The 22,125-nt window shown below is 33.2% G+C and overlaps 1 protein-coding gene across 5 annotated transcripts in view; it reads right to left on the reverse strand.

The window, feature by feature from the left end:
* AFG2A (AFG2 AAA ATPase homolog A) overlaps positions 1–22,125 on the reverse strand; it is a 303,934-nt gene that overhangs the window by 188,412 nt on the left and 93,397 nt on the right. For all 5 annotated transcript variants that reach the window (XR_010376820.1, XM_064476207.1, XM_010985561.3 and 2 more), the window contains exon 14: positions 16,493–16,619. Coding sequence is in view for 4 of the 5 variants with exons in the window: in XM_064476207.1 (XP_064332277.1) it covers positions 16,493–16,619 (127 nt within the window). In the remaining variant the exon portion in view is untranslated. The remainder of the gene's footprint in view (positions 1–16,492; positions 16,620–22,125) is intronic.

Raw genomic sequence — 22,125 nt, forward strand, 5'->3', positions numbered from 1 at the left:
TTCAGGTTTATAAACACGAAAGCAGAAGCTGGTCAAAGCATTAAATAAACAAACAATTCAAAGACATTAAGTCTGACAGAGAACTTAAGAATTAAATTAGTCAGTGGTTTACAGTGTGACTTCTGAAACTGCCTGAATTTGTTAAACTGCCAGCTCCACTGAATTAGGCAATTTCATTAATCTTTTTAAGTAACAGTTTCCTCAGCTGTAAAACGGGCAGTCATAGCTCCTACCTCATAAAGTCACTGCACTCAATAAAATATCAGCCTCCTACTGGTCTTTGAAAATGTACGCTTACATTTTATCAAGAAGAGGAAACGAACACACCTTTAAGCCTGAAAATATGGAATAATGAAGAACTCTTAAATATCCAAAGTACCTTATACATAATTTTAAAAAATATAACTTTGCTCACCTTTCCCACATATTAATATTTAATTGTCTTCACCTTTCTATTTACATAAAATAAACTATCTTTTGTTTTTATCTTATTACATCAAATGTTCTTTTTTTGCACTTTAATATCTAAAAAAGTTTCAGAATCAAGATTTCCAAAAGGCATAAGTATTATAATTTGCTTATACTTGCTTTTTCCATAACAAAATTTACCTCTGAATAAGTCTGTCAGCAAATGTCATCAAATACATAACCTTTCGCCATACATTTTACTGGCATAAGAGATTAAAAAGCTACTGAAAAGCCAACACTATTACTTGATATACAACATAATGACTGATCCAAAGCACTGAACTGATTCAACTGCACTGCTCCTTCCAGGAGACAAGAGTATAATCTAGCATTAAAATAAACTAAGGAAAAAAGGAAAAGTACATTTTCATAATTTTAAAATTTAAACATTTACTTATAGATCTTTGTGTGGACAAATGTTTTAATTTCTCTTGGATAAATACCTAGGAGATGGACTGCCATATAGTATGATAAGTATATGTTTAACTATATAAGAAACTACTTGTTTAAAAAAAAAAAACAGAGTGACAACCTTGCTTAAAACTGTCTAAAGATACTAACTTGATGGTATCCATGGTTTTTATGAAAGAATACACACATTACTAATTATGTACAATTTACTGAGCTAATAGAGTGCTTTGACTAGAATCAATTAGATATCATATATAAATCACCCAACAAATGCCTGATGGATAGTGTACACCTAATGACTGCTAGTTCTCTCTCTACTGTCAAAAATTTCCCTTTTCTTAATGTTCCCACCTCCCCTAGCCCAAACTTACATAAACCTACACTTAAATTGTTATTTGTTAAATAAGTTATGCAGTAGGACACAAACACACACAAAAATTTCAAACTATTTTTAAAAGCAAAGCCAGCTGTTCATCCATTGGTTTCAGGAGGGGAAGCTTCTAAAAGTAGTAGATCCTGAGTAATATTCCATTGTATATATAAACATACCACACCTTCTTTATCCATTCATCTGTTGATGGACACTTGGGTTGCTTCCATATCTTGACTACTATAAATAGTTACTATGAATATAGGGGTGCATGTATCTTTTTGAATTGAGTTTTCATTTTTTCAGAATATATACCCAGGAATTGGATTGCTGGATCATATGGTAGTTCTATTTTTAGTTTTTTGAGGCATCTCCATACTGTTTTCCATAGTGGCTGCACCAATTTACCACCAACAGTGTACAAGGGTTCCCTTTTCTCCACATCATCGCCAACATTTGTTATTTGTAAACTTTTTGATGATAGCCATTCTGACAGGTGTGAGGTGATATCTCATTGTGGTTTTGACTTGCATTTCTCTAATAATTAGTGATGTTGAGCATCTTTTTATGTGCCTGTTGGCCATCTGTATGTCTTCTTTGAAAAAAGGTCTGTTCTGGTCTTCTGCCCATTTTTTGATCAAGTTATTTGCTTTTTTTGATATTGAGTTGTATGAGTTGCTTATATATACTGAAATAAGTCAGAAAGACAAATACTGTGTGATATGACTTATATGTGGAATCTAAAAAATGTTAAAAGAATTTATATAGCAGAACAGAAACAGGCTCACAGATAGAGAAAACAAACTAGTAGTTTGGGGAGAGGGAAAGAGGGGCACATTAGAAGTACTGGATTAAGAGATACAAATTATTATGTATAAAATAGATTAGCAACAAAAAATATACTGTATAGCATAGGGAATTATAACCCTTAACTTGTAATAACTTTTAATGGAGTATAAATTGTAAAAAATACTGAATCACTATACTCTACATCTGAAAGTAATATAATATTGTAAATCAATTATACTTAAATAAATGAATGAATAAATAAGTAAAAAGGTAACTGATGACTAAAAAAATAAAATAAAATAAAAGCAATAGATCCTACACTCAGGAAACATTTTGAGTGAGCATCACCATCTTGTGTCCAAAAAGTGTAACTGCAATACCAAATTTATTGTCAAATAAAGAACACAGATGATAGAGACCAAAGAGTATGAGATCTAAAACTCTACTTTTCCAACTTTACTCTGATGTATATGCCAGTACATTACTGCAGACAAAGTTTAGATTGTTTATGTTTTATGATTATAATATTTTAAAATTTATCTGTACTTCAAGTTGTATTTTGCACATATCTAAAAGAACTGAGTTTTCTTTTATTACATGCCCCGCTGATACTTTTGCAAACCCCTTCCAAACACACACACACACACACACTGAATACTGAATAGAATGCCAGACACAAAAATGGAGTATCATTGTTAACACTCTCTATGCCCTTTAAAAATAATTACCAAATTCCAAATTAGCCCTTCTACTAATGACTTTAAAACATTCAATACACGGCTTAGGATTTAGTACTTGGCTACACTTAACATTAGTTCCCAAATATGGTATTCTATAAGCATTAATAATCCAAGCAAAGAAGCTTTTTCAAACTTAAAAGCAACTCGATTTTAAATAATATAGTTAAACATGTCTGTTTTAACTCAAAACTATTTTTACATTCATAGAAGATTTTTTTTAAATAGTATATTAAACAGACCAAAATATTACAGGCTGAACAGGCAACTGTTAAAAGAGAAAATATGCAGTTCAACAAGTTTTCCTTTTTCAAAGAGTAATAAATTTTCAGCGAAGAAGTTAAGGTGTTCTTCAACTGTCAACCAAGTTTTCCATTACACAACAGCAGCTTTAAGGCTGATTCACGGCTTTCCCCCTCTTTGCTGACAATCAAGTTGTTTAAAAAAAAGGTCATTTTTGCACACCTGGATAATATTTGCTTACTTTACAACCTGTTTGAAGAAAGGAACTTTTCAATAACAAGAAAGTTTGACAAGGTGATACCTAAAAAAACTTAAAAAACCATAAAACCTAAAATACCAAAACAAGAACTTCAGAAATTTGGTAAATAGTATCCTTTCATGTAGCATGTGGAATCTTTATTACTATCTCTGCGTCACAAAATAAGAGAATTATAGAACATGAGTGATATATCAGGGATTATCTAGTACGTCTTTGACAGGCACAGAAACAGAGGTCAAATGAACACACAGTTTGTTAGCAAAAGAACTAGAATTAGAAACCAAGATCCCTTAACGTGTGTCTGCATGTCTCATTCACCCCCCCCAATTTTATTTCATTTTATTTTATTGAGATATAGTTTACATACCATAAAATCCACCCATTTAAAGTGTACAGTTCAGTGTCTGTAGTGCAATCATCAATGAAGTCTAGTTTTAGGATATTTTCATTATCTGGAAAATTTTCCTTCTCGATTTTAGTAGTCAATCTCCACTCCCACGCTTAGCACTAGACAATCAATAATCTGCTTTCTATCACTATAGGTTTGACTTTCCTAGAAATTTATATAAATGAAATGATATAATACATAATCTTTTATATCTTCTTTTACTTAGAGAAGTGTCCCTAAATTTCATTCATGTTACAGTGTATATCATTCATTCCATTTTTTATTGAAGTATAACTGACTTACAGTATTATATTAGTTTCAGGTGTACAAATAGTGACTTGATTATTTGTACACAATATGAAATGATCATCACAGGTCTAGTTGCCACCTGTCACCACACCAAGTTACAACAATATTACTGACTATATTCTCTATGCAGCACATTACATCCCAGAGCCAATTTATATCTGGAAGTTTGTACTCCTTAAATTTCCTTCACCTTTTACGCCCATTCCTTCACTCCTCTCCACTCTGGCAACCATTAGTTTATTTTCTGTATCTATAAGTCTGTTTCTTTTGTTTGTTTATTTCTTATGCTTTGTAGATGCTACATGTAACTGAAATCATATAGTATATATTTTTCCCTGTCTGACTCATTTCACTTACCATAATATCCTCTAGGGTACATCCATATTGGCACAAATGGCAAGATTTCATTCTTTTTTATGACTCAGTAATTTCCACCGTGTGTGTGGTGTGTGTGTGTGACATCTTCTTTACCCACTCATCTATTGATGGGCACTTAGTTTGCTTCCAAATCTTGGCTATGTAAGTAATGCTGCAACAAGCACGGGGGAGAATATATCTTTTTTGTCTTAGAGTTTTTCTTCAGATAAATAATAAATTCCAGAAGTGGAATTGCTGAGTCATATGGTAGTTCCACTTGACCCTCACTAATACCTGTTATTTGTTGTCTTCCTGATAACACTCATTCTGACAGATGTAAGGTAATATCTCATTGTGGTTTTGATTTGCATTTCTCTGATGATTATGATGTTGAGCATTGTTTCATGTGTCTGCTGTCCTCTGGAAAAATGTGTATTCCTTGCCCATTTTTTAATCAAGTTGTCTTCTGATGTTAAGTTGTACGAGCTCTTTGTATATTTTGGATATTAACCCCTTACTGGGTATATCATTTGCAAATATCTCCTCTCATTCAGCAGGCAGCATTTTCATTTTGTTGAAAAATTCCTTCACTGTGCAAAAAGCTTTTTAGTATAACGTAGTCCCGTTTATTTTTGCTGTTGTCAGGAGACAGATCCAAAAAAATATTGCCAAGACAGATGTCAAGGAGCTGACTATGTTTTCTTCTAGGAGTTTTATGGTTTTAGGTCTTACATTTAAACCTTTAATTCCATATGAGCTTACTTGCATATGGTATAAGTGATCCAGTTTCATTCTTTTGCATGTAGCTCTCCAGTTTTCCCAACACCATTTATTGAAGAGACTGTCTTTTCTCCATTGTATATTCTTATCTCCACTGACATCGATTAATTGACTATATAAGCATACGTTTATTCCTGGGCTCTCTTTTCTGTTCTATTAATCTATGTGTCTGTTTCTGTGACAGTACGATACCACTTAGATTACTGTAGCTCTGTAGGATAGTTAGAAATCAGGGAGCAGGATGCTTCCAGCTTTGCACTTCTTTCTCGAGACTGCTTTAGCTATCCTTGGTCTTTTGTTGTTTCATACAAATTTTAGGATTATTTGTTCTAGCTCTATGAAAAATGCCATTGGAATTTTGATAGGGACTGCACTGAGTCTGTAGATTGCTTTGGATAATACGGACAGTTTAACAATATCGATTCTTTCAATCCATGAGCATAGCATCCCTTTCCATTTTTTGTTCTGCTAATATGGTATATTCCATGTTGATCAATTTGAAGATATTGAACTATCCTTACATCCCTGGAATGTATCCCACTTGATCAAAGCGTGTGATCTTTTTAATGTTATTTGGTTTAATAATTTTGTTTGCTAATATTTTACTCAGGATTTTTGCTTTTATGTTCACCAGGAATATTGGCTTGTAATTTTCTTTTTTGTGTATGATGTCTTCGTCTGGTTTAGGTATCAGAGTAACTAATGTGCATCTTGGAGAATGAGTTTAAGAATGTTTCCAATTGCTTAATTTTTTTAGAATAGTTTGAGAATGATAGGCATTAACTCTTCTTTAAATATTCACCAGAATTCATCTGTGAAGCCATCTGGTCCCAGACTTTTGTTTGTTGGAGCTTTTTAATACATGATTCAATTTCATTACTACTAATTGGTCTGTTCAGGTTTTCTATTTCTTCCTGTTTCAGTCTTGGAAGATTGCATGTTTCTATGAATTTATCCATTTCCTTTAGTCTTGCAAGACTGCATGTTCCAAGAACTTTTATGAGTCTTTTATGATTCTTTGGGTTTCTGTGGTATTGGTTATAAGATCTCCTCTTTCATTTCTGATTTCATATATTTGGGTCCTCTTTTTTTCATGAGTGTGGCTTTAACTATGAACATAGATTGTTAACAATATATTTGGTTCTTGAGGAGGTACGCTTGACTGATAAGAACTTTCATCTTAAAACTGCTTTTGCTGTGTCCCATAGATTTTGAAAAGTTGTGTTACCATTTTCATTTGACTCAAGATATTTTTTCATTTCCTCTTTGATTTCCTTGTTGACCCATTAGTTGCTTAATAATATGTTGTTTAGTCTCCATGTGCTGTATTTTTCCAGTTTCCTTCCTGTAATTTATTTCTAAGTTCATATTGTTGCATTCAGAAAAGATGCCTGATATGATTTCAATCTTTTAAATTTACTGAGACTTGCTTTGTGGCCTAACATGTGATCTATTCTGGAAAATGGGCCATTCATTCTTTAATGTGTATTGTGCAGTTTTTGGATGAACTGTTGATAATTCAACATGACCTAATGTGTCATTCAAGGCCAGAGCTTCCTGATTGATTTTCTGTCTGGATGATCTATCTGTTGATATAAGTGGGATATTAAAGGCCCCTACTATTATTACTTTGCCATCAATTTCTCCCTTTAGGTCTGTTTATATTTGCTTTATATATTTAGGTGTTCCTATGTTGGGTACACAAATAATTACAAATGTTATGTCTTCTTCTTAGACTGGCACCTTGTCCCTTGTTACAGTCTTTGTTTAAAGTCTACTTTGTCTGAAATGACTATTGCTACCCCAGCTTTCTCTTTGTTTCCATTTGCATAAAATATCTTTGCCCATCCATATACTTTCAGTGTCTGTGTGGCTTTAGATTTGAAAAAGGTCTCTTGTAGGCAGCATATAGGTGCATCTTTTTTATCCATTCAGTCACCATAGGTCTTTTCATTTGTGCATTTAAAGTAAGTATTGCTATTCTAATTGTTTTCTGGTTGTTCTTGTAGTTCTGTGTTCCTGTCTTCTTCTCTTGGTCTCTTGTCTTGTGGTTTGATAATGTTTGATTTCCTTTCTCTTTATTTTTTGTTTCTATTGAAGTTTTTTGATATGTGGTTACCATGAGTTTCATACATATATATAGCTATCTGTTTTAAGCTGACAGTCGCTTAAGACAAATTCATTCTAAAAAGCATTACATTTTTACTCCTTCTCCCATGTTTTATGTTTTGATGTAATATATACAACTTTCTATTTTGTGTATCCTTAACTTCTTATTGTAGTTATAACTTAATTTATTACTTTCTTATTTTAACCTTCATACTAGCTTTTGAAGTGGTTGATCCACTGCATTTGGCTTAAATTTGCCTTTACCAGTGAGATTTTTTTCTTTCATATATTTTCTTATTTCTAGTTATGGCCTTTTATGTTTAAGGAAGACCCTTTAGCATTTCTTGTAAGGCCAGTTTAGTGGTGATTAACTCCTTTAGTTTTTGCTTATCTGGGCAACTTTTATCTCTCCTTCAGTTCTAAATGATAAACCTTGCCAGATAGAGTATTCTTGAGTTCTAAGTTTTTTTCTTTCAAAACTTTTAATTTTCAGTGCCTGCTGAAAAATCAGCTGACAGTCTTAATGTCAGTTCCCTTGGATGTAACTACAGTTGACCTTTGAACACCACGGAGGTTAGTTAACCTGCATATAATTTATAGTCAGCTCTCAGTATCCACGGTTCCTCCACATCCAGCGATTCAACCAACTATAGATCATGTAGTATTACAGTATTCACTACAGGAAAATATCTGCGTATAAGTGGACCATCAGAGTTCAAATCCACATTGTTCAAAGGTCAATAGTAGTTGTTTTTCTCTTGCTGCCTTTAAATTTTTCATAATCTTTAATTTTTGTCATTTTATTTATAATGCGCCTTGGTATGGATCTCTTTGGATTCATCTCGTTTGGAATTGTATTTCCTGGACATGGATATCAGTTTCCTCTTCCAGGGTAAGAAAGTTTTCTGCTATTATTCTATCAAATAAGTTTTCTCTCCCTTTCTCTTTCTCTTCCTTCAGGGAGGCAAATGTTAGTATGCTTTTTTCATTTCTGCTGTTCTGATTGGGTGATTTCCATTATTCTGACTTCCAGATCACTGATCTGTTCTTCTAAGTTTTCTAATCTGCTGTTGATTCTCTCTAGTGTATTTTTCATTTCAGTTACTGTGTTCTTCAGCTTTGATTGGTTCTTTCTTATATTTTCTAACTCTTTGTTGACATTTTCACTGTATTCCTCCATTCTTCTCCCAAGTTAATGAGCATCTTTAGGACCATTAATTTTAACTCTTTTGTCAGGTAAATACAGATCTCCATTTCATTAGGGTTTTCTTGGCCACAACCTGCAGTTGTATGTTCTTCTTTCGTTTGGAACACATTCATTTGTCTTCTCATTTTGCTTGATTTTCTGTTTGTTTCTATGAATTAGGTGAAATGGTTACCTCTCCTGGTCTTAAAGGTATGGCTTTGTGTAGAAGCATTCCTTGTGCAGACTTGATGTGCTGCACAGCTTCGGCAGGCCAGCTGGAGCTGGAGGGAGTGAAGGCTTGGGGGGCCTGGTCATGAGATCTCACAGTTTAACTTAATTCTTAAATCAAAGTAATAGTATAAGCCCAAGGCAGTAAAGTTATTACTTAGCAAAAGATTTTGAGAAAAGAGCTGGATGCTTGAGTTTTGCTTTTGTTTTATTCCTGATGATTTTAAATTCAATAGTAGTCCACAGCGTGACTGAGCTGGCAAAGAAACTAATACAGTCCTGGAATGCATTAGCTGGTGCATAATATTCAGGTTAAAAGCATTAAGTGTCTCAGTAAGCTTTGTACTGATCACATTAAAACTTAATTATGGTATATTCATTTGCAGATACCATAATTTCAGAGAGAAAGGAACAAACAGACAATAGTTCAGGGGGAAAAAAAGGGTAAGAATGCTGAAGATGGAATAAGGGTACCACATGAAATAAAACAAGACATCAATCAAGCCTGGAGGAGAAAAGACTGGTTGGTGAGATGGAATGTAAAGATAAGACATATGACACAGCTTTCAAAAATAAAGAACCACATAGAAGAGGTATTAAAAACTGTTCTTTATAGCATTTTGGAGAAGAAACAGGCTGGTGTGTAGAAGCTGTAGACAGGAAAACAACAGCTGGTTCAGTAGAATAAAGAACTTCCTGACAGTCTGAGGCAAAGATGTATGGTTTATTTCATGAGTTAACAGGTTCCCCACAAGTACAGGTGAGTGAGCAAAGGATGGAGAAATGATGGGTAGAAATTTTATAAAAAGATCAATGCATCAGAAAGATAACTAAACCATCAGACCTTCCAGTTCTCTCCAATCCTGAAAGAATTAATTTCTCTTAGGACTTGGGTATCAAGGGCAATATGTATTTTATTATGTTATTACTCTTTCTTTAATAGAAGATTAAACATACTATTTGCACGGTGCTGGCATCAAATACTATTTACTAAGCAAATATATAAACACAGACTCTTAACTCCTCCAAATTTAAATATCTAGACTGAAAATTCCAATCATGACAAATACTACAAAAGGATTTCAACACACAATGATAAAAAGCAAAAAAGCAATGCAACTTTAAGACTGAGATGTCATGAATAAATATTTACCAGTTTTCATACTATAAAAAACTGCATTTCTATATTTTTGGATTTTGGTGCGTCATTAAGCTGGAAAGACTAATTATTTAGTCCAAGAAAATGGACTTGAAAAGATTAAATATTAAAAGAATGTTCAAGAAGAGATTAAAGGTAGTTTGAAGAACAAGAAGTTAATACACCCTTACTACTATTATTGGTTTATTTTAAGCACAGCTTATATTATAGACTCAAATAATTTATCTTCAGAAAATTTATGCAATAAATGTATTTAAACAATCTTTAGAAAAACTTTGTGGCTCATGTGTGAACAGACATAGGGTCTTTTACTAAACTGCTAAAAGCTTACAAGGAAAGATCAATGGCCAGTAAACTTTTTCTGTAGAGGTCCAAGTGGTAAATAATTTAGGCTTTACAGGCCCATAAGTCTCTACTGTAACTACTCTACAGTAGTAGTACAAATAGTCACAGACACTACATTAAATAAAAATCAGTGTATTTATGAGGACTGAAATTTGAATTTCACATTATTTTCACATGTCGCAAAGTCATCGTATTTTCCCAACCATTTAAATATATAAAAATCATTTTTAGCTCATGGGATGTACAAACACAAGTGATGGACACGATGTGGTGCACAGGTCATAACTGCCTGATCCCTGGGACAGACAGTCCTTATCTTATCAACATCTAAATGAGATATGATCCATATAACCTCTGACCAACTTACTCTTCTTCCCATCCTTCCAAAGCTGAAACCCTTATAGTGGTTGCTATAATAGATATAGTGAAAACACTTTGCACTTTTTAAAAAAACAAAAAAGAAACACACAAATACTCAGTAACAATAATAAAACTACTTCTAAGAGTCCTGTAAAGGATGGTAAAGCTGAAATTGGAATATGACCTTGGAGGAAGCCACCTAGATCTGACTACACTGTGGCTCAGATTCTAACACACTAATACTTTCTACACCATTTTGATAAATAATATTAAAGATGATTAAGCATCTTTTCCTTAAATACTTACAGGAAGGTAGAGAATTATGATCCATTTAAACTTTTAACATCTGTTAGGTCAAGCAGTATGGTTTTTAGTTCTGACTAAACCGAGAACAGCAATAATAGATGAACAGAACATTTAAATTGTAACTTGGAAGAGTGGAGAGGAAAGCCATTTACAAACGTATCTGTAACCTTTCTGAGAGTATTTCTAGAACACAATTCATTTGAAAAGTGGAAACTACATGTATTTAGCTTCTCATGTGCTGACATTTCTAAACATGCTAATATTTTCCATGTTACAAAGACATCAAATAAAACCAACTTTTAACTTACAGTATTTAAGAAACAGAAATATTAAGTCATATTTAACCCATAACTTATCTTCCAGAAAAACTGGAAGGAAAACTAATGCTAGTTTATTACTTTGATGAGTTAAACACACTAAGTTAGAAAATAATTTTGAACACTGAATTACTCAAGACCTCTACATAACTTCCGAAATCTTCCTCAATTGAGCAATCTGATCAGAATTTTTAAAATTCTATAAATTTACTACTATGAGAAAACTAGGTTTCATGTGAGAGGTAATACTTATAATAGTAATTATTATTGAGAGCATATTATATAACAAGCATCCGTACTAAAAGTAACCAAAGGGACTAAATTTAAAAAGATTCATTATAAAAAAATTTTTGAAGTTTGTTTCACACCAGAGAAAGAAGACACGATCATTTCTTCCTTAATATGCAACACAAATGTACAAAATATCACAGATTGAACACTATACTCCTCTAAAGGGTCCACATAAGCAACAGTCTAACAAAAAACAATATAAACTCCTAGAGTTTGGGCTTTTAAATATTATTTGGACATCAAAAATAATTCAGTTGTTCGTTGTTCTAAAGTCTCCTGATGCTGTGGACATCCAGGCCGTCATCAATCTAAAAACAATGTGACTACATGACACCATACAATCTCATTAATCTTCATTTGTCCTTCACATCCTGTCATTCTTATGCAAAATGCACTCTTGAGGATGTAATTTCTCTTCACTCATCTATATGCAGGAGGAGGAGTGTTGGGAACTGGGGTAAAAGGTCTGTGGAGACTTCAGGATACTACCAGAGACCCCCAAGCAAACACCTTACTCAGCCTAGTGTGCTACATTACAGCTAACGTGTTTGACATGTAAATATGATATAGCAGGAAGTAGAATAATGTGACTCTTGAGACACATCTCACTTCCCTTGCTCAATCACCAAATCCCATGGGTTCTCCAGCTTTAGTTTCCCCAGACTATATGAAACTGAAATATTGATCAAAAAAGACACTAAAAATGAACAACATATGGGTCATATAATGATATCAATTTCAGTCCTCTGACAGTCCAAGAATACTCTCCATTCCAACACACTTACTTAAGGTCATCATGACATAGCGATTGTGGGTTAACAGGCAATAGGATTGTAAAGTATGCTACCCAATTTACAAGGCCAAACAACTTAATTAAATGTAGCCAAAGTTGGACTACAGGCATTATTCCTTTGATACCCAGAACAGTCCTTTTTAATTTTCTTTCCAGTTTTAGGCCAAAGACAAAATCTCTACCTTTCAGCATAAGCATAGGAAACTTACTTTAATTCTTCTGTTTCCTGTTTTCTTCCTACTACTATTTCCTCCAGACAAGACAGGTGGTGAAAACTCTGTCTATTCATTTCATTATAATAGGAAATTTTTTTTTAATCATTTCTTAAGACTGTTTTGTTTCTAACAGCATATTTAGGGCACATTTTATACACCATATTCTAATCACCCACGTCCTAAAACTTTTTTATAGTACCATTAAACAATACTCAAATAATGCTGTATATTTTATAAAATACACATTTGTCCTTCACATCCTGTCATTCTTATGCAAAATGCACTCTTAAAAATACAATTTCTCTTCACTCATCTATATGCAGGAGGAGGAGTTTTCTCTGAACTTTTATAAAATGTAACATTAATATTACATTAATATTAACATCGATATGTAACATTTTATAGAAGTTTAGAGAAAAAAATCTGGAAAATACACTTTTGACATAGTATATATCATCTGAGTAATAACAGAAGTACACTCAATAAAATTCATATTGCATATGAATATAGAATTTTACCTGAAATAGAAAACAATTAAAATATTTTTTACAAAAATCTCTGATTATTTAAAATAGTTTTTTGCATAAGCAGAACATTTAGACCATGGTTCAAAGTACTAAGTTCAAAGTTGTACTTGAAAGCATTGCATATCATTTGATGATCTTGTAACTATTGTTATACCACTGAAAAATACTTTTTCCATTTACCAATTTTATGTTTTATGGTCAGTTATAATTTTATTACTTCATTATTATTTCATCTATTAAAATTAAATATTATAAATTTTGAAAAATTTGAATAGTAAATTAAAGATCTTTAGATCCCCATGACCTAGTGAAAATTAAGTCTTTGTATATAATTTCAAACACTTTCAATATCTTAATTTAAATGTGCTTATCCAAAATTAGTTGGTTAAAATAAGTTAGATTTCTAACTTTTTAAAAAATTAATCAAAGTATGTATATAAGTATGTTTATGCATATATATGATGTATGCATATATATGTATACATACACACAGACAAGCATACATATAAATATATATGCATATGTAAATATGTTTGTATATATTTATACTTCTCTCTAAAGCCTCTTGAAGCAAAGGTTGGTCAAAAGGTTTTACCAGTGTGCAATAATATTGACACCTAAAACATTTATTTTGGATAATTAGGTAATTTTAGAAGTGAGGCATTAAAGGTACTATTTTATGAAAGAACAAAAATATAACTAGAATGCTGGAAGATATTTTTCAAACTAATTTCTCAAACTCTGTGATATTAAAGACTGTTACTTACGAGTTGTCATTAATGAAACATAGCATCTGCCTTCTAAGGGAAATATTATTAGCAAGCAAGAAACATAAAAACAAGGCAAAAAAATGGAAATATGAAAACGAAGAACCACTTCCATCCCTTTAATCATCCACCTTTGGAGATAAGTTCCACCCCAAATCTGGTTAAGCATTTTCTCCAAGAGACCCAAGATACCCACAGATCAAAGTATCCTGAAGAGAATAGAAGTCATTTACCATTACCTTTGGGGTTTTGACTTATTTTAAGATGAGACTGAAAAAAGGCCCAAAACCTTAGAGTGACCCAAGAATAGCCCAAGAATAATTTAAAATCTCATATATGTTTATCTCAAAAATTTCTTGAGGTCTTTTATGCCAGGTGTAGGTTAAAACTAGGATAAATTTCACCTTATGGCAAAACGTAACAGTTGGGATTCAATCCAGGTCTTACAGAGGGAAAAGTAAGCAAAAGAGATTATAAATCAACAATTCTACTGTATTAAATAATAGTCTTACAAAAAGTTACACATATAAAGAACATGAAAAAAATGTATCCTTTACTTAATAAAGGAGTTTAAATTCATTTATCCTGTTCTATTTTAAGAAAGATTGTATGTATAATTTGAAGAAAGATAAATCTGAACAAGGCAAGGCAGAGAAATGCTCCATCTGAGAAAAGACAGATTCCACAGAACAAGGACATTTCAAAAGAGCTGGTTGGTAGCCAATCATAGGACAGTAAAGGATAAGTTAGTTGTTCTTAATGCCCATGCGAGAACTTATGTAAGGGTTGGGGAAGAAGCTAAAGAGCACTGTGGTAGGAAGAATTCTATTTCAGCTCCAAGATCCTGGTTCTCTGATTGACATACACCTTCTCCCAGTTATTCAATCAAATGCTAATATAGGTACTATTGTGAAGGGCTGTGGTAAATGTAATTAAGGTCCTGAAGCAGTTGACTCGAAGGTGGAGAGATTTTCCTTGGTGGGCCTAACTTGACCAGGTGAAACTTTTTAAAAGAGACTAGCCTTTTACTTGCAATGTAAATTTAAAGCATGAGATGGATAAAATATGATGGAGATTCTCCATTGCTGTCTTTAAAGATGCAAGGGCACATGTGGGTCTCTAGAAGCTGAGAGTAGCTCCCACCTGACAGACAGTAAAGAAATTTAGTCCTTAGGTCTACAATCATAAGACGTGAATTCTGCCCCAGTGTGAGCTTAGAAGAGAATACCAGTTCCTGACGAGAATGCAGTTGGTCAACACCTTGTCCAGTACCGGAGCAGACAACTCCATCATGCCATGCCCAGATTTTGACCTCCAGAAACACTTAAATGAGTATTATGTGAAGCTGTTAAATTTGGGGTAATGTGTTACACGGCAAGCAAAAATTAATATAAGCATGAACCAGGCTAAATCATACAGCTTGATTTAGAAGAATCCAGTGAAGTTTACTGTAAGCCCAAAGTCCTACTTCAAGAAATGTGTCTAATAACAAGGACATATAATACTAAGAAACCAAAGCAGGACATTATTAGATTAGACACTGTAGAGAAAGAAACTGAAGAAATTTTAGAGCTCATTAGCCATGGGGTAACCAAAAGACAAATGTCATAAAAATACAATGTATTCTTACACATTTTTATAGCAGGAGAAAGATGATTTTTCTAGATTCAGTGAAACCAAAAGGTGAGATTAAGTAACCTTTAAGGGCTCTTTCAGCACTCTCTTTAATCCTCGTTAAAAATATAGTCCTATCTTTTTTTTTTTTTTAATAGACATCAGAGATGCCTGGGCACCAACCCAGATTCTATAAATGTTCAGAACTCACCTAGCTTCCTACATAGCACTACATCAGAAAGGGAACAATTTATTAAGGTCCAAAATGTTTGTACCTGCACTTGACCAAGGGACTTTACTGCACAGCAAAATACCTAACTGAATGAAAGCAAGGCTTTCTTCTCACATAAAAACTTCTTTCAAATCTTCAAAAAGATCATTTGAAAAAAAAAATCCCATTTTGAAAACTGAAAGTCCATGTATATGTGCATAGGGAGGGAGGAGCTCATAAGGTCATATACATGAGGCAATAACATTAACTAAAAAAGAGAAACTGGTTCATGCTCCAGGAGTAAATTTTTACTCTAAATTTAGATACTTGTTAAAAAAGTATACATGAAGTATAAATTAGGCACTTAAACGTTAGTGAACTCCTTGATTAAACTATGACCAGGGGAAAAACAGTGGTAGCAATAGCTTGATAGTGTTAATTTTGCACCTATATAGCTTAATTTAATGCTACAGTCTAAGGAAATTTTTAAGAGAAATAAAATCCATTGCCATAAATAAATCCAATTTATTCTAATTACTTTGAAAGCAACTGCTAGGCCTTCTAGAAAGTTCTAGAAAGTTGTTGATAATAACTTGAGTCTAAAGAGCCTGTTTATCTTAATATGAATTAAAACGTTAAAAAAATTTAACATAAATCAGATGAAACCAAAAAAAGAATTTCAGAACTTCAGTTCTCTAGGGAAATATACTGAGTTTGATGCAACAATGGGGGAGGGGAAATTCAAGGAGTTAACAAAAAAATTTCTTTAATAGCAAACCATAAGTGATAAAAATATAAACAAAAGCTTTTCTCTGTTCTCTTCATTTCCTTTAGTTTAAGATCGGTAAGTATTCTCTAAATGACAAGTAGAAAGTAATTTGACATGAAAAACCCAAAACAATCAAATGATACAGTTCCTGATTTTACAGTGCCCACACTGCCTTCTTTCTTACCTTGTCTATCCTATCTGGGCGGTTAGTAGCTGCCAAAATTGTCACATTCTTTAACTGTTCAATGCCATCCATTTCCGTCAAGAGCTGAGCCAAAACACGATCGGCTACATTCCCAGCACCTGAAGAACTGATTTTTGAAAATACAGTTTTAAAATTTTGTTTACCTATCCCTAGATACTTCATTATTTTTAAAAGACTGTATATTCTATAATAAAAAACATTGTCTGTTTCAAAATACAAAATGTACACTTCAGAATTCATTACTTGTTGAAATATCATATCTAAGAACCAACTATATTCAAATCATTTCTTTTCCTCCATCATCAACCACGATCATTTTCTCTCCAATAATAAAATGCTGAGTGTCAAATATAAAAGATCTGAGTAGATATAAGGTTTTTTTTAAAGTCCACCAAATACATAATTATTTAATTTAATCAATATTTAGATTTAATACAGCATATATACTGACAAGAATTGGGAATTAAAAAACTGAATAAGATACAAACTCATTTTCACATGAAGCATAGTGCCTATGTGAGACAGAAAACTCTACATATCCATAACAAATGGGATATTTCTGATGTATCTTAATACTTTTAAATATTAAGAATATCTTTTCAACATATCAGCAGGTAGGTAGTCACTGTAATCAACTTATCCAGGAAAATAGGCCAAAAAAGCATTTAATTTTGTTCCTTTTATTCATGTTCCAGGTCAATTACAAAACCACTGCAGGACAAATTACACCTTAATTTAATCGCATTTCCTCTGACCACAAAAAAATGACTAAATATTGACTTTTAAGAAGTAAACTCAAGAAGTCTCACTAGTGAACAAAACTTTGATATTACACCATCAAGGCCCCACAATTCTCATTAGCATTAGCTGGGATTTACTAAGATCTGTTCAGAATTGAGAAATATATAATACACATCTGGGTGGATAACTATAGAGTAAAATAGCATTATACACATATTAAACATATAAATTCAATCAGATGTAGTTGAGTATGGGGAACTGGAGAAGAGAGAAAAAAAACAGAAGGGACATACACCATCCCTTTATCTTAGCACCCATGACAGAATAAGCACACCCTCAGTATAACCACCATGTAATATATTTAACAATAAAGTAATTAGGATCTCTAAATAAAAGAATTTAGACCTCAGCATGTATTACAAGTTCAAAAACCTGACTTAGTGTATACACAGGAGAGTAGCTGCAAACACACATGAAGGTGTTATACAAATTATAATGTTAATTAACTAAATTAAATGGTTGGTTCTTCCAGGTTGTTATATAAATCACACTGTCAATTTATTAAATTAAATGGTCCTTCCCAATGTCAAAAAGTTTGGGACCAAGGAAGCCACTGAGATTTGTTTTGGTTAGCATTAATTCCTGCAAGTGACTAATCAGCAGGTGTATGAATTTGCTGATCTGACGCTACATAAGAATAAACTTTGAATATTTTGAATAAATGGATTACATATCCTTCCAAAAATCCTCCATAATATAACTTTCCCAAATTAGAGTTTAACTCTTAGATCAGAACATTGCTAGCAAAAGCTGTCAGGGCTCCTTCATAATGACTACAAGCATAGATATATTTCAGGCTACCAACAGATTATATCCAAGGCCTTCAATTGTATTTACTTTGCTAATTAGCTATTATCCTATCTACAAAGTGCTAAGGAAGGTCACAAGAACAGGTTTTGGGAGAGTCAAGGTGGGCTGTCCAGGGCAGACATTTTCTAACCTGTGACCTGAAAAATGAGTGAGGACCAGACAGGCAAGGAAAAAGAAGAGAAAGAGAAAGAACACAGAACATTGAAAATGGAAAACAGTTCAGAATAGCATAGTAGTAAGGTAGAAATGTAAAAGATTAGCACAGAAAGATAAACCAAGGCTGGATAAGAACAAAGCCTTCGTTACCCAAATTACTGAGTTTGGATTTTATTCTAAAGTTAACAGAAGGTTACAAGTAGAGACATGACAAGATCAGACTTAGGTATTTGAGGATCACAATGGCTACAACATGGAGAACCGACTACAAAAGGGCAATATTGGTCTGTTTTCCCGTCCAGCATGTAAGGATCTTAGACACCTTTACTCCTTCCTAACATGTAAAAAACTCTACTAACTGAAAAATTAATTCTTCTCAGATCCCTCAGAGATGTGAGATCATAAGTATCCTAATCCATTTAGGCTGCTATAACAAAATACCACATGGTAGATGGTTTATCAACAGTAGAAATTCATTTCTCATAGTCTGGAGGCTGCAAAGTCCAAGATCAAGGGACCGGTGTGGTCAGGTGAGGACTCTCTTCCCCTGCTGGTAACCAACACCTTCTCATTCTGTCCTCTATAAGAACGGGTGAGTAAGCTCTCTGGGGCCTCTTTCATAAAGACCGAAATCCCACTCATGACGGCTCCACCCTCATAACCTAAGCACCTCCCCAAGGATCCACCTCTTAGGATTTCAACATATGAATCTGGGGAGTGCACAAATACCCATACTATAACAATAAAGCAAATCAATGCCACCAAAGCCGAAGAGACAGGCTGGATACAGAGAAACCAATAAACAGAAATCTCCATGGGAAGCAGTGCTGGGACAGGAGAGCCTGAAATGTAATTGATGAATTGCTGGAGGGTTCAGTGCAGACAAATCTGAGAGTTAAATACTCCAGAAAGATCCAGTCATGGGGAAACCCTCACATTTCTGTTGAGTTTTACATCCAGAAGCTACACCAGGTTCTCAAAGAGAAATTCTGAGGAAAATCTCATACTTCTGGCAGAAGGAGAGGGGAAGAAGCCATTTTGAAATATGCCAGAACATTCAGTATTTCTCAATAAGACCTTTCCTCAAGAGAAACAATTTCCTAAACTATTAGGGTCTTATCGCAGCACAACTGAGCTGGAGGAAGGGAAATACCCAACTCCAGCTCTCTCTAGCCATCCTATCCCACTCTCATGTAAGGGAGGTTACTGAAAAACAATTGTGAAGTTCATAGTCCAGCAACAGAGACTCGCTGAAAGACTGCAACCTAATCATAGACTACAGAACACTTTCCCTCCCCCCACACGTACTACTGTATTACTAAAGGTTTACTTTATCAGGGATAAAGAAAGAATTTCCATTATAAAGTAGTCAATACTCCAAGAAGACATAACAATCCTTAATGTGTGTTATTTAACAGCAGAGCATCAAAATAAGTGAGGCAAAACCTGACAGAACTTCAAGAAGAAACAGATGAATCCACTATTGTGGTTGAAAATCCGAACACTCCTGTATCAAAAATGGACAGATTCAGCAGGCAGAAAATGAGTAATGACACAGTTGAACTCAACAGCAACATCAACCAACTGGATATAATTATTATCCATATACCACTTCATCCAACAACAGCAGAATACACATTCTACCCAAGATCACATGGAACATTCACCAAGACAGACTACATTCAGGGCTATAAGACATAACAAATTGTAAAGAAAAGAAATCATATAACGTGTGCTATCAGGCCACAATGAAATCAAACGAAATCAATAGTAGAAAGACAGTTGGAACATAATGAAACACTTAAAAGATTAAAAAATACATTTATAAATAATACAAAGGTCAAATAAATCTCGACAAAAATCAAAAAATATTTTAAACTAAATGAAAATGAAAGTACAGCTTATCAAAATTTGTTGGATATAGTGAAAGTAGTGCTTAAAGAGAAGTTTATAGCATTGAATGCATGTATTAGAAAAGCAGAAAGATATAAAATCAATAATGTAAGCTTCTACTTTAGGAAACTAAGAAAGAACAATTTAAATTCAAAATAAACATAAGAAAAAGTAAAAATCAGAGCAGAATCAGTAAAATCGGTAACAGAAAATCAGTAGAGAAAATCAATAAAACCAAAAGCTGGCTCTTTGAAAAAATCAGTAATTACTAACATTAGAAATGAAAGAGGAGATCGTTACAGATTCCATGGACCTTAAAAGTTTAATAAAGGGTACTATGAGTATTAATACTATGAAAACCTTTATGTCCACAAATCCTTTGAAAGACAGACTGCCAAAACTGACAGGAAAAAGAAATGGACAGTCTGAATAGGCCTATGACAATGAAAGAAACTGAATAATTAATGATCTTCTGAAACAGAAAGCATGAGATCCAGTTAGGTTTACTGGTAAATCTGCCAATCACTTTAGGAAGAAATTATAACAGTTCTCTACAACTTCTTCTAGAAGACAGAAGCAGAGGGAATACTTCTTAGCTCATTCTCTGAGGCCACCATTATCCTAAAACCAAAACCAGACAGAGATATCACAAGAAAATTACAGACCAATTATCTCTTATGAATATACAAAATATTAGCAAATTGAATTCAACAATACATAATAATGTATGTATAATTCAAAAACATATAAAAAGATTTATACACTATGATCAAGTGGGATTTATCCCAGGTATACAAGGCTGGTTAAACATTAAAAAATCAGTGAATATAATCGATCACATCAACCGACTGAAAAAAGAAAAATTTTATGAGCACATCAATAGATACAGAAAAGGCATCTGACAAAGAGACCTTTTTGTCAAATTATGCTAAACACCCAATCACAATAAAAATTGAGGAAACCAGGAATAAAGGGAACTTCTTCAACTTGATAAAGAACATCAACAAAAACCGTAACTGCAACTAACATCACACTTAATGGTGAGAAATAAGTAACGTTCCTGCTAAGATCAGAAACAAGGCAAAATGTCCTTCCTGACCACTGTTTTTCAACAATATACTAGAAGTCCTAGCTAATGCAATAGGACAAGACAAGGAAATAAAGGTATACAGACTGGGGAAAAAAAAACAAATAAAACTATCTTTATTCACAGATGAAAAAACTGTCTATGCAGAAAATACAAAATAACTGACAAAAACTTGTCAACAAATAGTGCTAGCATGGCTGTATATCCACATAAAAGAAAATGACTCTAGACACAGATTTTTACACTCCTTACAAATATTAACTCAAAATAGATCATAGACCTAAATATAAAATGCAAAACTATAAAACTCCTGGAAGAGAACACAGAAGAAAACCCAAGTGATTTTAGCTATGCCAATGACTTTTTAGATACAACACTAAAGGCATGATCCATGGAAAAAATAATTGATGAGCTAGACTTATTTAAAATTAAAAACTTTCACTCTGTAATAGACACCATCAAGAAGGCAAGCCACAAGCTGAGAGAAAATATTTATGTCTGGTAAAGGACTGTTATCCAATATAACAAATCTTAAAATTCAACAATAAGAAAATGAAAAACCTCATTAAAAAATGGACAAAAGACCTGAACGGACACCTCATCAAAGAGCTATCCAGATGGCAAATAAATATGAAAAGATGCTCAACATCATATATAACTAGGAAACTGCAAATTAAAACAACAGTCAGACACCACTATATAGCTATCAAAACAGCCAAAATCCAAAATGTTGAACACCAAATTCTGACGAGGATGTAGAACAACAAAAACTCTTAGTCACTGCTGGTGAGAATGCAAAATGGTACAGCCACTTTGGATGAGTTTGGCAGTTTCCTACAAACTAAACATACTCTTACCATATTAT

Source organism: Camelus dromedarius, chromosome 1, assembly GCF_036321535.1.
Source record: "Camelus dromedarius isolate mCamDro1 chromosome 1, mCamDro1.pat, whole genome shotgun sequence".
NCBI lineage: Eukaryota > Metazoa > Chordata > Mammalia > Artiodactyla > Camelidae > Camelus > Camelus dromedarius.